Source organism: Rhinatrema bivittatum, chromosome 2 (assembly GCF_901001135.1).
Source record: "Rhinatrema bivittatum chromosome 2, aRhiBiv1.1, whole genome shotgun sequence".
Taxonomy (NCBI): Eukaryota; Metazoa; Chordata; class Amphibia; order Gymnophiona; family Rhinatrematidae; genus Rhinatrema; species Rhinatrema bivittatum.
Window position 1 is genome coordinate 171,568,356 of NC_042616.1, and position 17,007 is coordinate 171,585,362.

Consider the following 17,007-nt stretch of genomic DNA (forward strand, 5'->3'; position numbering starts at 1 on the left):
CCTCCTTTTTGACAGGAGCGGCAGCTATCAGCGGGTTTTGACAGCCAAAGCTCAATTTTGCTGGCATCAGTTCTCAAACCCGCTGACAGCCATGGGTTCGGAAAATGGATGCCGGCATAATTGAGCATCTGTCTTCCGACCCGCGGACCAAGGGCCGATTTAAAATTTTTTTTTTTTAATTTTTGGGGCCTCCGACTTAATATCGCTATGATATTAAATCAGAGGGTGTACAGAAAAGCAGTTTTTTCTGCTTTTCTGTACACTTCCCCAGCACCAGCAGAAATTAACGCCAGCCTTTGGGCAGGCGTTAATTTTTGAAAGTAAGATGTGCGGCTTTGCTGCACATTTTGCTTTCTGGATCGCACGGGAATAACTAATAGGGCCATCAACATGCATTTGCATGTTGCGGGCGCTATTAGTTTCGGGTGGGTTGGCCACGCATTTTCGACGCATTATTAAGAACATAAGAACATAAGAAATTGCCATGCTGGGACAGACCAAGGGTCCATCAAGCCCAGCATCCTGTTTCCAACAGAGGCCAAAAACCAGGCCACAAAAACCTGGCAATTACCCAAACACTAAGAAGAACCCATGCTACTGATGCAATTAATAGCAGTGGCTATTCCCTAAGTATAATTGATTAATAGCCATTAATGGACTTCTCCTCCAAGAACTTATCCAAACCTTTTTTGAACCCAGCTACACTAACTGCACTAACTACCTTCTTTGGCAACCAATTCCAGAGCTTTATTGTGCGTTGAGTGAAAAAGAATTTTCTCCGATTAGTCTTAAATGTGTTACTTGCTAACTTCATGGAATGCCCCCTAGTCCTTCTATTATTCGAAAGTGTAAATAACCGAGTCACATCTACTCGTTCAAGACCTCTCATGATCTTAAAGACCTCTATCATATCCCCCCTCAGCCGTCTCTTCTCCAAGCTGAACAGCCCTAACCTCTTCAGCCTTTCCTTATAGGGGAGCTGTTCCATCCCCTTTATCATTTTGGTTGCCCTTCTCTGTACCTTCTCCATCGCAACTATATCTTTTTTGAGATGCGGCGACCAGAATTGTACACAGTATTCAAGGTGCGGTCTCACCATGGAGCGATACAGAGGCATTATGACATTTTCCGTTCTATTAACCATTCCCTTCCTAATAATTCCTAACATTCTATTTGCTTTTTTGACTGCTGCAGCACACTGAGCCGACGATTTTAAAGTATTATCCACTATGATGCCTAGATCTTTTTCCTGGGTGGTAGCTCCTAACATGGAACCTAACATCGTGTAACTACAGCAAGGGTTATTTTTCCCTATGTGCATCACCTTGCACTTGTCCACATTAAATTTCATCTGCCATTTGGATGCCCAATCTTCCAGTCTTGCAAGGTCCTCCTGTAATGTATCACAGTCTGCCTGTGATTTAACTACTCTGAATAATTTTGTATCATCCGCAAATTTGATAACCTCACTCGTCGTATTCCTTTCCAGATCATTTATATATATATTGAAAAGCACCGGTCCCAATACAGATCCCTGAGGTACTCCACCGTTTACCCTTTTCCACTGAGAATATTGACCATTTAATCCTACTCTCTGTTTCCTGTCTTTTAACCAGTTTGTAATCCACGAAAGGACATCGCCTCCTATCCCATGACTTTTTAGTTTTCATAGAAGCCTCTCATGAGGGACTTTGTCAAACGCCTTCTGAAAATCCAAATACACTACATCTACCGGTTCACCTTTATCCACATGTTTATTAACCCCTTCAAAAAAATGAAGCAGATTTGTTAGGCAAGACTTCCCTTGGGTAAATCCATGTTGACTGTGTCCCATTAAATCATGTCTTTCTATATGCTCTACAATTTTGATCTTGAGAATAGTTTCCACTATTTTTCCCGGCACTGAAGTCAGGCTCACTGGTCTATAATTACCCGGATCGCCCCTGGAGCCTTTTTTAAATATTGGGGTTACATTGGCCACCCTTCAGTCTTCAGGTACAATGGATGATTTTAATGATAGGTTACAAATTTTAACTAATAGATCAGTATTTCATTTTTGAGTTCCTTCAGGACCCTAGGATGCATACCATCCGGTCCAGGTGATTTGCTACTCTTTAGTTTGTCAATCTGGCCTACTACATCTTCCAGGTTCACAGTGATTTCGTTCAGTTCGTCTGAGTCATCACCCCTGAAAACCATCTCCGGAACTGGTATCTCCCCAACATCCTCATTAGTAAACACGGAGGCAAAGAATTCATTTAGTCTTTCTGCAATGGCCTTATCTTCCCTAAGAGCCCCTTTAACCCCTCTGTCATCTAATGGTCCAACCCACTCCCTCACAGGTTTCTTGCTTTGGATATATTTAAAAAAGTTTTTATTATGAGTTTTTGCCTCTATGGCCAACGTCATTTTAAATTCTCTCTTCGCCTGTCTTATCAATGTTTTACACTTACCTTGACAATGCTTATGTTTTATCCTATTTTCTTCAGATGGATCCTTCTTCCAATTTTTGAAGGATGTTTTTTTGGCTAAAATAGCCTCTTTCACCTCACCTTTTAACCATGATGGTAATCGTTTTGCCTTCCTTCCACCTTTCTTAATGCGCGGAATACATATGGACTGCGCCTCTAGGATTGTATTTTTAAACAATGTCCAAGCCTGTTGAACACTTTTAACCTTTGCAACTGCACCTTTCAGTTTCTTTCTAACTATTTTCCTCATTTTATCAAAGTTTCCCTTTTTAAAATTTAGTGTTAGAGCTGCAGATTTACTTATTGTCCCCCTTCCAGTTATTAGTTTAAATTTGATCATGTTATGATCACTGTTGCCAAGTGGCCCCACCACTGTTACTTCTTTCACCAAATCTTGCGTTCCACTAAGAATTAAATCTAAAATAGCTCCCTCTCTTGTAGGTTCCTGAACCAATTGCTCCATGAAGCAGTCATCTATTACATCCAGGAACTTTGTCTCTAGCAAGTCCTGATGTTACATTTACCCAGTCAATATTGGGGTAATTGAAATCTCCCATTATTATTGCACTGCCAAATTGGTTTGCTTCCCTGATTTCTCTTAGCATTTCATCATCTGTCTGACCATTTTGTACAGGTGGACGGTAGTATACTCCTATCACTATACTCTTACCCAACACACATGGGATTTCTACCCATATAGATTCTACTGAGTATTTACTCTCTTGTATGATCTTTATCCTGTTGGACTCTATACCCTCCCGGACATAAAGTGCCACACCCTCACCAAGTTGATCCTCCCTATCATTGCGATATAATTTGTACCCTGATATAGCACTGTCCCATTGGTTATCCTCCTTCCACCAAGTCTCTGTGATGCCAATTATGTCAATCTACTCATTTGCTGCTAAACACTCTAACTCTCCCATCTTACTTCTTAGACTTCTGGCATTGGCATACAGACATTTCAAAGTGTGGTTTTTGCTTGTTTTAACAACCTGCTTTTCAGTTGTTTGGGATAATTCGGTAATCATTAGCTTTGGTGATTTTTTACATATAGGCATATGAACTATGTTTGCTTTTGATGGAACCTTTCTGTTGGGATGCCCTAACTCTCCTGTTTCATTAGTATCCTTCAAGGATACATTTCTCCGAACCATGCACTGCTGAGTGACTGTCGGCTTTCCTCCTTGTTCTAGTTTAAAAGCTGCTCTATCTCCTTTTTGAAAGTTAGTGCCAGCAGCTTGGTTCCACACTGGTTAAGGTGGAGCCCGTCCTTTCGGAAAAGTCTCCCCTTTCCCCAAAAGTTTCCCCAGTTCCTTACAAAGCTGAATCCCTCTTCCCTGCACCATCGTCTCATCCACGCATTGAAACTCTGGAGCTCTGCCTGCCTTTGGGGACCTGCACGTGGAACAGGAAGCATTTCAGAGAATGCCACCCTGGAGGTTCTGGATTTCAGCTTCCTACCTAAAATCCTAAATTTGGCTTCCAGAACCTCTCTCCCACATTTTCCTATGTCGTTGGTGCCCACATGTACCACGACAGCCGGCTCCTCCCCAGCACTGTCTATAATCCTATCTAGGTGACGCGTGAGGTCTGCCACCTTCGCACCAGGCAGGCAAGTTACCAGGCAGTCCTCACGTCCACCAGCCACCCTGCTATCTACATTTCTAATAATTGAATCACCAACTATGATGGCCGGCCTAACCCTTCCCTCCTGGGCAGTAGCCCTGGGAGATTTGTCCTCAGTGCGAGAGGACAATACATCACCTGGAGAGCAGGTCCTTGCTACAGGATCACTTCCTGCTACACCAGGGTGATGTTCTCCTACTGGGAGACCTTTCTGATCCAAGGCAGCACTGGGGCTGCCAGAATGGATTTGGGACTTGGCTACTATGTCCCTGAAGGTCTCGTCAATGTACCTCTCTGTCTCCCTCAGCTCTTCCAAGTCTGCTACTCTAGCCTCCAGAGATCGAACTCGTTCCCTGAGAGCCAGGAGCTCTTTGCACCGAGTGCACACATACAATCTCTCACCGGCGAGTAAAAAATCATACATGTGACACTCAATGCAAAAGACTGGAAAGCCCCCCTCTTGCTGCTGGACTGCTGCCTTCATGTTAGTTTTATTGAGTTCTTAGTTAAGTTTAGGATAATAAGGGAGTTGGAATGAGAGTACTTTAAATTTACAGGTGAATTTAGTAATTAATCAGCTAGTGTCCTACAAGGGGATAATTAAACTTTCAATAAGGGCTGGTACAATATTATGTTTTAGATAAGACCCTGATTGATTTTTAATGAGAAAGTGTCTTGTGCCTAAAAATCAGGTGTTGAGTGGGTGGGAAAGACAGACACTAGAATTAACTATCTCTGGCTTGCTTATTACTTCAGACACACAAAAACTCTAAAGAATATATCCCTTAATTTCACCGTTCACCAAACTTTTATAAACCCAAAGATTTCTGAAAACTATACTTACCAATCCTCTTAAACCACGGTTGAATTAATCTTCACTCATTCAAAAGAGGGATTTGAGATTCGCGCGCCTAACGGTGCGCGCTTCCGATCCTCCTCTACTGCAAACCTTGCGGGGCCTCTGGAAGCTGGGCTGTGGAAGTCAATCCCTGGATCGCTCGCGGTGACCTCTGGACTCCTCTCCCGAGGGATGCTGGGAGCAGTATGCAGATGAGCCTTCCGGTCCTCCTCTACCCCTTACTGTTTAAGGGGTAAAGCTAGCACATTGAAAACATGCTGCCAAACCCGGGCTAACAGTGCGCTCCACCGGAGCGCACTGTACTGTATTGGCCCGTATGAAAATACTTTTAACATCATCTGCACATCCTATCTTATCTTCCCAGCCTGAGGGAATAGTAATTTCTTCTGAAGCCCTGCCAGTCTCAGTGGTGCCTCAGTTCCAGGAAGAGTCCATTCCATCTACTCCACTCCAGGAGAGAACTAGTTCAGCAGATCCTCTTCTTGAGGAATTCCATTTTGGCTGTGCCAGCCAATGCCAGAAAGACACTGTTCTAGACAACCATGGCCAGAGAGATGCAGTTCCAGTTAACCTGTACCAGAGAGATGCTGTCCCAGCCAGCCTGTGCCAAAGAAATGCTGTTTTAGCCAGCCAGTGCCTGAGGGATATTGCTCAGCCACCCAAGAGATGCGGGCCCAGCCACCCAGCAACCAGGAAATGCTGGCCCAGCCACCCAGTGCCTGAGAGATGTGGGCCAGCCACCCAGCACCTGAGAGGCTGTGAATCAGTGGCCTAGCTTTGGAGAGGCCCCTAGCCAGCGGCCCAGCCCCGGAGAGATGCCGACACAACCATTCAGCACCAAAGGTTTTCTGCCACGGACCTTCAATTTTCCAGAGATATTAGTCCAGTACATCAGCACCCCAGAGAACCTGATTCAGCATTTTGGTACCCCAGAGAACCTGATTCAGCGCTTCGGTGTCAAGTATGCTCTAGTCTAGTCCAAGACCACTGCCCAAAAGGGATCCTGATTCTACATAAGAACATAAGAAATTGCCATACTGGGTCAGACCAAGGGTCCATCAAGCCCAGCATCCTGTTTCCAACAGTGGCCAATCCAGGCTACAAGTACCTGGCAAACATTAAGTAGATCCCATGCTACTGATGCCAATAATAGCAGAGGCTATTTTCTAAGTCAACTTGATTAATAGCAGCTAATCGACTTCTCCTCCAAGAACTTAACCTTCTTTAAACCCAGCTACACTAATTGCACTAACCACATCCTCTGGCAACAAATTCCGGAGCTTAATTGTGCTTTGAGTGAAAAAGAATTTTCTCCAATTAGATGAGCTCCAGTCTTGCCCTGTACTGCCTCTGTTGGGATGCTCTCTGACTCCAGCCTGCTAATCCTTGACACACTGATTCACATGATGTTAACCATATGTGCTCCCAAAGACCAAGAAAGAAGTCTTCATTGGGTAACCAAGCTAGCTTATCTCTATTTTTATGATATTGATCCAAATATAAGGGGGGGGGGGGTGTTTTATATGTAGCATCCTCTTATATTCAGACTAGTATAGCTTTTTGCTCTTACCATTTCTGTTCTTAAAGAACCATAACAATCTCTTTTTGTTTATTAACCTGTTTTACACAAAAATGTGTTGCTTTCTCAGTGCTTATATTTTTGACCAAAGTTCTGCCATTCCCTTCAGCTCTTGGAATCCCAGAAATCTTTTGCTGTGGCTCCTAAAATTTTTGGCTGCTGCCCGAGTTTGTTAAATATTTTTTCACCCTGGGAAAGGAGGTAGCAAGAAGAAGGTGAGAAGCAACTTTATACAAGGCAGTTTTGAAGTGCCTGAAAAATTAAATCATATAAATAAATAAAAGGGTAAAAAACTGAAAATATAAAAGATTTGTGTGAAAAAATAAATACACTTTTTGTTGTTCCCTTTTACTAATTATGGTGTGCAACTAAGAGACAACCTCAGCAGGGTAGAAAATTTCCAAGTGACTAAAATTTGGATCCCTGTGCCTGTCTGAACAGTGCTGTTGGGACTGTGGCTTAGGTCTGCTTCCTGCCATCACAGAAGAGATCCTGGAAGGAGTGGGGAAGATAATCAATAAGGGAGAGAAAAAGTAAAACTAGGTAAGTAAAAAAAAAACAAAACCCCAAAACAGCCAAAACAAAAATCGCAAAGGAAGAAAAAGCAAGAAAGCAAGAACAAAAAATAGACAAACATGGAGCAAAAATGAATAAAGAAATCTGAATATAGATAAAACAAGAAACCAAACAAAAAAAAGCATTTAAAAAAAGTTAAAAAATAGACAAAAATAATGAGCCAAAAAAGGTTACAAAATAAAGAGTTTTGCTGTAGGTTCTAAAATGTTTTGACTGATGCCCAAGTTTTCTAAATATTTTTCCCTCCCTGAACCTCAGTCAGCTAACCCTATTGATTAATAGCAGTTTATGAACTAGAGTACAGCAAGACCTGGTACTTATCTGTTAGAACCTTTATGATTCTTTGCTTATTTATTTATTTATATTATTTTGAATACTGATATTCTGTATATCATTCATACCAGTTTACAGCATATAAATAAAAGTCACTTAAAACAGTATACAACATATAAATTCAGAAATTACATCAAATAACATTTTACAGTAAATAAAACAATAAAATGGAAATCCAGTTCAAATATAAAAATTAAAATAAAACTAAAATTAGGATCAAAATTCAGGTTAAAAATAAACCTAAAATAAACAATCGTATAAGATTAAAATAAAAGAAAGTCTGATTCATTAGATACTGTTCAACTATTATATAGCTAACTCATTTCTGAAAGCTTGGCTAGACAACCAGGTTTTTAAATCTCTTTTACATTTTTTAAAATTCGTCTCTAATCTTAACTCAGTTGAAATTGAGTTCCAGAGAATAGGACCAGCAACTGATAAGGCTCTTTCCCTTACTTTATTCAGATGTGCAGTTTTAACCGTTGGAATAGAAAGCAGACCTATGTTTGCTGATCTTAGATTACATTGCGACGTGTAAAAATGAAGGGAGGCATTTACCCATTTCATTTCATCATTAAATATTGATTTATGAATCAAGCAAAGGATCTTGTGTTCAATCCTATATTTTACTGGGAGCCATTGCAAATTTATAAGAGTTGGGGGTAATATGATCAAATTTTCTTACACCTGACAAAACTCTGGCTGCTGCATTTTGCAATAACTGAATGTTAGGTGCCCTGGCTGTGGGCCCACGCAGCTGGGTCTCCTCACCTTAGGGGGCCGAGGATACGCGCCTGTCCCGTTCTTCCCCGGCTCCCGTCGACGGTTCCTGCCGCTGCGGCCCGCCTCTAATCGCACCGCAACCTGACGCCAATGCTGCCGGGTTCCTTAGCGCACGAGACTCCGCCTCCATTTAAAGGGCCAACAGTGAGGAGGTCCCCGTGGCCCGCAGAGATGACGTGGGGCAGGGCAGGTATATATACCCTGCCTTGCCATTTTCCCCTTGCCTTGGCAACAGGTCCCGCTCTGCTCTGAGCTGCTGGTTGCGCCGCGTGTCCCTGTTCCTGCTCCATGTGTTCCTGGTCCTGCTCCATGTTCCTGTTCCAGCTCCTCGTCTCCTCAGCTTGCTCTTCTGGTTCTCGACTCGGCTCGTCCCTGGATTCTGTGTAGTCTGCTGCCTGCCCTGACCTCTTGCCTGCTCAACATCTCTCTTGCTAGCTGCTGGCCCCGACCTCTGCTATGTCCAACCTCGCTTTCAAGATAGTCTTCGTCCGGAGACCCGCTCCTAAGTCCTGCTGGCCCCGGCACCCAAGGGCTTAACCTGCGGGGAGCGAGGGCTGGTATAGATGAAGGTCCAGTTGGGTCTCCACCACCTGTATCTGCCTCCCGATGATGAGGACCTATAGGAGTTCCTCTCCTATAGGTGGCACGAACCTCGCCTCGGTCCAGGTGTCCACCACTCCGCGCAACACTGAAGTGGTCTTAGAGTATTATTGGGTATGCCTAAGAGTAAAGTGTTACAGTAGTCAAGTTTAGAAAAAATCAATGCTTGCAGGACAGTCCTAATATCGTCAGGATTAAGTAGAAGTTTCAATTTTTAAAAAATATGTTGCTTTTTAAACCACCTTTTATTATCATATTTATTTTTTATACTCAGCTCACTATTGATAATTATGTCAAAGTCATGGGCCGAGCTTATTAAGGTAATATCAATTGAATCAATGTTATAAACATGGGCAAGTTAGCATCAATCTTATTACTAATTAAGAGTATTTCAGTCTTTTGGTGATTCAGTTTTAATTTCATATGGAATAACAGTTGTTGTATGGATGACACATACACATTGATTGAAAGTGCCCTTAAATTAATCATGTCCTTCACTGGAATAAGTAACTGCATAATATCTGCATATAGGTAATATGAAATCCCTAGGGCGGCAAGTAGTTTACAAAGTGGTAACATATTAAAATTGAACAGCGTGGCAGATAAGGACGATCCCTGAGGAACGTCAGAGTGTATCTTATCTGAAGTTACCTGGCCCACCTTTACCATGTAGATACGATTATGGAGATAGGAAGAGAACCAACTTAAAGTTTTGTTGGATAGGAATAAATAGGAAGATGAACAGTTAAAGATATCTGCTTTCTATTGCTGAGAAATGCCGTCAAGAGTAATTTTCAATAAAATGGAACAACTTGTGGATAGCATCTTTCCAGAATCGCAGTGTAGATCTGGATCTGGCTGATGGATCATAGACATGGTGCTCTTGACCAGGCAGACTCAAGAAAAGTTCCTTGAGCAAAATCGAGATCTATATATAGATCTTAAACATGACAAAAGCCTTTGATGCCGTCAGTTGCAATAGCCTGTGGAAGTCCTCCAGAAACTTGGCTGCCCAGAGAAGTTTGTTTCTATCATTCAATCTTTCCATGAAAGGATACTGTCCAAGGTGTGGGGGTTCTCGTATCCCTTTCAGTCTCAAATAGCACAAAACAAGGCTGTGTACTGATGCCAATACTTTTCTCTGTTATCTTTTCCATGGCGCTCCTGGATGCCCTCCAGGACAGGGTTAGGGAGTTTACATCCAATCATGAAGGATTGTTGAACCTGAGATATCTTCAAGCTTATTTTAAGGTGGTGGAATCTTTGGTCAGGGTCTTGTTTGCAGAAGATTATGCACTAGTAGCTCACTTACTGTTGGAAATCCAGGTTATCATAGATCAGTTTTTCCAGTGAGCTAGCTGCTTTGGACCAATAGCCTGAATGCCCCCCCCCCTTCCTGTGAGGTCATGTGCCAACCAGCTTTTTTTATGTCCTATATCAAACTTACAGTGAAAATAAAAACAAGGTCATAATGTTGCAGAACCTATTGTTTGAATCTTTTGCTCATTAAGAAGTACTCTTTTGGTTAGAAATGGGCATTATATTACAGCAGCAGGGCTTTCAAAGAGTGAATGGATTCATATGGTTGCATTTTCAGGAATTGAGTTACTGTAATTTTAGCTTGTGTCAGTTCTTTTCAGTGTTTTGTTATACAGCTGTCTGAGCAGTTTGCTTAAAAAGGATTTTATATTAAAAACATTTCTTATAAGTAGCCTTCTTTAACCCAGCTCATTCTAAAATGGTATTTATTAATTTATTTAGATTTTTTATATTCCGCTTTTCTGGCACTTCATAGTGTACATCAGAGCAGATTACATTCAAGTACTATAGGTATTTCCATATCCCCACAGGGCTTATTTAATGAAAAGACAATTTCATGAAGGATCAATTTAAGTTTTGAATATGAACAGAGCTGTGACAAGTTATTTTTGTGCCCTAGGGAAGGTTTAAATGCAAAACACTGCCTACCACATTATAAATTTTAACATTTCCTTGTTTTGGGCTGTTCCTGGAGAAAGCGAGAGAGAGCAAGGCTCTTTATAAGCCTCTCATATAAGTCAACTATTTATATCACTGTAGGAGGGTCAACTAGTAATTCGAGGTGAGGTTTTGGTGGTACACAAAGATGAGATTTCTACAATATACTGTTGCCCTAGCTTGATGACTCTCTACCTAGGTGCTATCAACCTAGGGCGAGAGTACACTGTAGAAATCTCATCTTTGTATACCTTCCCTCATTCCATATCACATCAAATGTTCGCTGATGTGAACTGTGCTGTTCGTACGATTCACTGTGGATGTAAAACTGGCCCCAAAACCCTAGACCACTACCAAAACCTTACCTCAAGTTACTAGTTGACTTTCCTACAGTGGTATAAATAGTTGACTAATACATGGGCCATCCCAGAGGTGCTCACGCCACTCTAATTTAATCTGCTCTACTTTACTCTACTCCACCTCTCTCCTCTTCTGCCCAAAACGGGATTTGTGATAAAGGTATGCGTTTCGGGCATATCGCATACCTTAGCGCCAGGAAAAAAGGTGTAGTTATTTCTGGCGTGATAATGTGCGTTATGCTGTCGCATGCAATGTTAAACGTCTCTCATTTTCATAAACCCCACCCAAACTCCTCCCCTTTGACTACAATTTAAAAATTTGCGTATGCATCTCACTATGTGATAAAACAAACCAAAAAAAAAAACCGCATGCGTTATGCCATAACGCATTTTGATGAATGACCCTGACTATTGCTGCTCCACTGTGCTGAAAGCTGTGGATTGAAGGGTGAAAAGTGTGTTTTTCTCTAGTTCTAATTTAGGTTTTTTTTTCCTTACTTGTTTAATTTTAAATTACTTTTCTTCGTTTTGCTGAATGACTAAGGGCCTCATTTTCTAAAGTATCGCAGGCCTGTGATACTTTAGAAGATGAGGGGCGGGGGGCCGAAACGGGGGACGGGCCTGCACTAGCCGGCAGCGATCGCACCGTCGTGGTGCGATCGCTGCTGGTTTCGCACCAATAGCGCCACCATAGGAAGTGTAGCTATTGGGAGTGAAATAGGCAGCGAAAAGGCACTTACCTTTTCGCTGTGCGCACCATCGTCACGGAGTCGGCCCCGGTGACGCCCCGACTCCTCCTCTTCCGGGGCCGACTCTGCCCCCATTTTGGTATCGCACTCAAAAAGGGACATTTCGCGTGCGATACGTTTGGCAAATAAGGCCCTAAGAGGAGGTATATGTAGGACGACATTTAAAAGTGTATCATGAAAAGAAACTTAAAATTTGGGGATTTTGTCATGCTTTGGTAATTGTAGGTACCAGAGACATAAACATATGGAGAAATGCTAGATTGGGTGGGAAAGTTCTACCACAAGTCTCAAGTGATTTTGGAATCTGTTGGTTTCCAGTGTTGTGGTTCGGTTGCCTAAGAAGACCGTATATGGTTGGGAAAATGTGCTGTGTAGCTCAAAGTATATTCTGTTATAAAACACATGTAACTTTAATTTATTTTTTCAAATTTATTTTTGTGTGTAAAGGAGGAGCTGCGAGAACTCCGAGAGCAGCCCACCGATCCTCAGGCGGAACAAGAAATCATTAACAGCATTGATGAAGTATATTTTTCCAATGACTCCTTTGATATGGTCAAATATGAACTGGAGGTGAGAATGACATCAAATTAAATATTTTCTTGTGAAATAAATTTGAGTCTCTTTTTTTTTTTTTTTTTTTGGTAACCCATTTGGTTTACAGGGCTTGTTGTATGAGAGGACTTTCCCATTTTGTGTCCATGGTGGAAAAATGCTTAGTACATTTGACCAAACATGTTTTATAAAAATGTGTCCTCACTGTAGTGTAAGTAAATGTCCCCACGTACATCAGCACCATAGTATTCACATAAACTGTTGTCCTAAAAATCATACTTTAGTCTCATGAAACTGCAATGGTGAGTAGAACCAGAAGTGAAACCGACCACCACATGATGCCATGGAATTTGCCTATTCTTTAAGAACAGCAGAAATGATCCGCCACAAGAAGATTTTAGTGATGCAGTCTTTCAAATCGCTAATAGATTTTTAAGCTGTGGATAATCAGCTAAAGACAGAATCTTGCATATAATTGTAGTAGAGAGAATGAATTAATAGCACATAGGAGGGTTAAAATGAGAGAGATACAGTTAGGATTATTACAGACAAGAAACAAAAGGAACAAGTTAGAAGTATATAAAAGGAGGCAATTTGAACATGGATCCAGTTTGAAAATTATTATTAGTGATGAATCTTTGATTACTTTTTGAAGAAGAGAAAATGTAAGTCATTTTTTATCACAGAGTTTATTTACAGGTCCTAGGAATAAATCTAGTGGTTCTTTTAATGCATATAAAAGAAGATAAGGTCTTATTTAATATATTGTTTTTCCATAAAATCAAAATGATACACAATACAAATCATCTATTAAGCCAACAAAATTCAGAAAACAGATGTAACATAAAACACATAAAATTCAAAAGCAATACAAAAAAATAGAACTAAAAGAGCCTACCTAATCTTAATTTCCAATAAACTATAAAATCGGCTCTATAAAATCAGTTAAAAACCTGAGGAAATAGCCATGTCTTTCACAAGCTTCCTAAATTCAAGTAATTTTTCTGTAATCTCACTTTTAATGCCTGGGGTCATTCTAGATCCAAACCTAATGATCCATTACCATGTAAAAGTTGTTATCAGAGTGGAGTTCTTTAATCTGTGAGTATTGCGCAAGCTCAAGTCCTTATTAAACTTGATGGAATTTCAATCTGCCCTTCAAGCCTTATTGTTCTCCAGTATGGATTATTGTAACTCAATCTACATAGGGATGCCAGCTATTGCTTTAAAAGAACTACAAATTTTACAAAACTCGGCTTTCTGGAACATCTCCAGACAAGGGCCTGTGAGTGCAAGCATTCCAATTTTGCCTGTTACATTGGCTCCCAGTTGAATGGCAAATTAAATATAAGATCACCATATTAACACACAAGATGTTAAGTGAAAACAGCTTCTCATGGATGAATGCAGTGTTGAATGTTTATAATCCTATGCATGTACTTATTGTCCTCACAAAGAGGTATTCTGGATGTTCCTTCACTTCATCATGCACATCTTGTGGAGACTTATCAAAGAGCTTTTTTTTTTTATAGCAGGATCAATTTTTTGGAACTCTTTGTCTGAATATCTTTGTCTTATGCCCAAAAATGTTCCAGAAATTGCTTAAGACATCTTTTTCAGCAAGCTTTTGCATAGACCATTGGCGATTTTTGGATGTTTCATCCCTTTGATAACGTTTAGGGCTAATTAGAGCAGTTTAATAATGACTCTGGCAGGTATATTTCTTTTGTTTGGAGATTGTTTATGTATTTGTCTGTTCTTTTGTATGGTTTTTTTTTTTCTGTCGCTAGCAAGGCTGAATTGGCCATTACATGTGGGTGGTATCATCTGGTGGCATTGAATGGACTCATCTCTGTAGCTGGTAAAACTTTGAACTCTACTGAGACATGTGCAGGAGCTGCCTAGTAGCTTCCTCACTCATTTTTTGTCTTTGCACAGCACGGACTTGAACTCGGTCTCTTCTCATTATTTTTCTTTAAGCCTCTTAGCCTAGATGTGGAGAAGGTATCCTGCAACCCCTGAATCTGCCAGTGACATATCTTGAATTCCTCTGGCATCCAAAAAGGATTTCAAGAGGAAATCCTATGGTGTGGTATGGCAAAGTTTTATGAATAGTTTGAGAGAGAGGCCCTATATCCTTTCTCCTGTTTTCACAAAAAAAAACACCTGAGTATTATTTATATTTCTCAGCATTAGTTTGATGTCCGATGCAGTTAAGGTGAAATTGATACTTTCTTCCACCATGTAGAAAATAAATCCATCTTTGTACAGCCTTTAGTTGTAGGCTTTTCTATGTGTGATTGGCTTCCTTTGAAGTCCCTGTCAGCTTCCCACTATGTTATGAAATCTCAATGTGTTGTTCATCCAGTTATTAAAAGCTCATTTTCAGCCACTGGGCTTTTATAGATGGAAGTACTTCTTCTGGAAGTTCATAATTGTTGGTGGTAGTCACTTGGCATGCAGAGTCAATGAGCTTCAGTCTAATGACTTTCCATTTTCCACTAAGTTTTTGCAATACAATAGTTCTACTCATGTTCCTTCGTTTTCACTTGTGGTTGTGTCTAAGATCACAAAGGTGAACTGACATTGCAATTCGGGCTACAGGTGATCTGTAGCCTTCTATCTGGAATAGCCTGAAGCCCTCAGATAGTCCATCCAACTTTAGTTTCTTTGACACTAATAAACCTGAAATTATTGTAGCCAAGAATTCTTTCTTTTGACTAGTGAATTGCGCCCCTTTAGTTATGCCCAGGAAGACCTGGGTTTGGTGGTACATGTCAGTACTTAGTGTTGGAGCCATGACTGTGTTGATAGTAAAATTGAGGTGTGGGATTTTTCCACACGCTCACATCTCACTACTGTTTGCAGAAGGACTCTAGATGCAACAGTAAGTATTGAGCAGCCTGCCCTAGGTGTCTCTTTTGGGTGTAGAACCCAACTCATTCCCTCCTAGGGCCTGTTAATTTGGTTCAGACTGTCATAAAACAAACAAACAAAAAACATAAAATGTTAGCTTGGCCTGTCATCACCCAAAACAATATTGCCTGTTGGCACTGTTTGGTTTTTCCCTTTATCTTTTTGTTTGAGACGGCTTGTAGCTTGGGAGACCCCATCCTGCTTGTCCTCGGAGAAGGTGAAGTTACTTACCTGTAACGGGTTCTCCGATAGAGAGCAATATGTCAGTCCTCACAAAACCATCCTGCCTCTCCTCAAATTGGTTTTCCCAAGTCTTAGCTTTATCATGGGCTGCACATGCCCACCCAATGTGGCATTCTCAAAGTTTCAAGAAGCTTTGAAGTCAGAGTCCCATGTCGTTCTCCATTTGATGATGTCACCCATGTATGAGGACCGATATCCATTGGAAAACCTCTGTTTATAGGTAAGTAACTTCATTTTATGGATGTCCTGACAACCAGACCTGTTTGTGGCACTCCAGGACTAGAATTACTACCCCTGGAATATCAATTAGTTTTGGCAAAATATTTATGAAATATCATTAGGTTTATTGCAGATAAGGAAATGCTATTTTTGTTCTCACAGGACAAGCAGGATGGTAGTCCTATTTTTGTATTTGCTTTACACATTGTAAATTGCTTTTGCACATGTAATCATAGTTATGTAATTAAGTAGCCACATAATATGCCATATAACTTATATAGTTTGCTTGGGTTTTTACCTATTTTATTACATTTGTTATTGATTGCAAAATTTGAGCACATTTTTTCTTAATGTCAGTAAATTTAGTTGTCAAGTTGTAACTGTCAAATACAATTATTTTATTTTTCAATATGGCTTTATTTCTATATACAGAAGCTTCCTCCTGTTCTTAGTCTACAAGAACTGGAACAGAATAGAGACAGACTAAAACAACAACAAGCTGCCGTAAGTAGAATCTGTCATATCACAACCTACAAAGAATCAGGGTAATACCTTTTCATTAGGGCAATGTAAGAATACTTCAGAGATGTTATAATATATGTTTCTGAGACACCCACAAATTTGTTCTTCATATGCCATGTTAATCTGAAATGTAGTAACATTGAAAAATTATGTGTGTCTAATTGGATTTTTGTAATCTAATTGAATTTTAAAGATAGCTAAACTGGGATGATCAGATGGCATAATAATTTGTGAGAAAGAAAAAGCACTGAAGGATGTTGTATCATTTGTGGTTTTCCAGCAACCAAGCCAAACTCACATATACTATGGCTAGGACAATAACTAAATGAAGCACCCTATCCCCAAATTATGACATTTGCACACTAAGTAGGGTGAGACAGAAAATCAGAATGATAAAAGGTGGACCAGTATGAAGTGGAACGGTATAAGGACTCCATTAAACCTGGCTACATTAATCATCCAGTCTCTATCTTTGAATAACAGAGATCCTTTAGGCATTCATCTTTTACTAGCTGTTATGGGATAATAACCAGGGTAATAATCATTTGGATATTTAGCATCTATCATCTCAACATGGTCCAAACATGCTTTACATATATAACTCAGTGCTTCTTACCTATTTAAGTGTGGCTAAGTTCAG

The 17,007-nt window shown here is 40.5% G+C and overlaps 1 protein-coding gene across 1 annotated transcript in view; it reads left to right on the forward strand.

Annotated features, from left to right (window-relative positions):
* VPS50 (VPS50 subunit of EARP/GARPII complex) overlaps nt 1-17,007 on the forward strand; it is a 620,793-nt gene that overhangs the window by 89,375 nt on the left and 514,411 nt on the right. Inside the window, 2 exon segments of the mRNA XM_029588894.1 lie at nt 12,363-12,485; nt 16,278-16,349. Of these exon segments, the coding sequence (XP_029444754.1) occupies nt 12,363-12,485; nt 16,278-16,349 (195 nt within the window).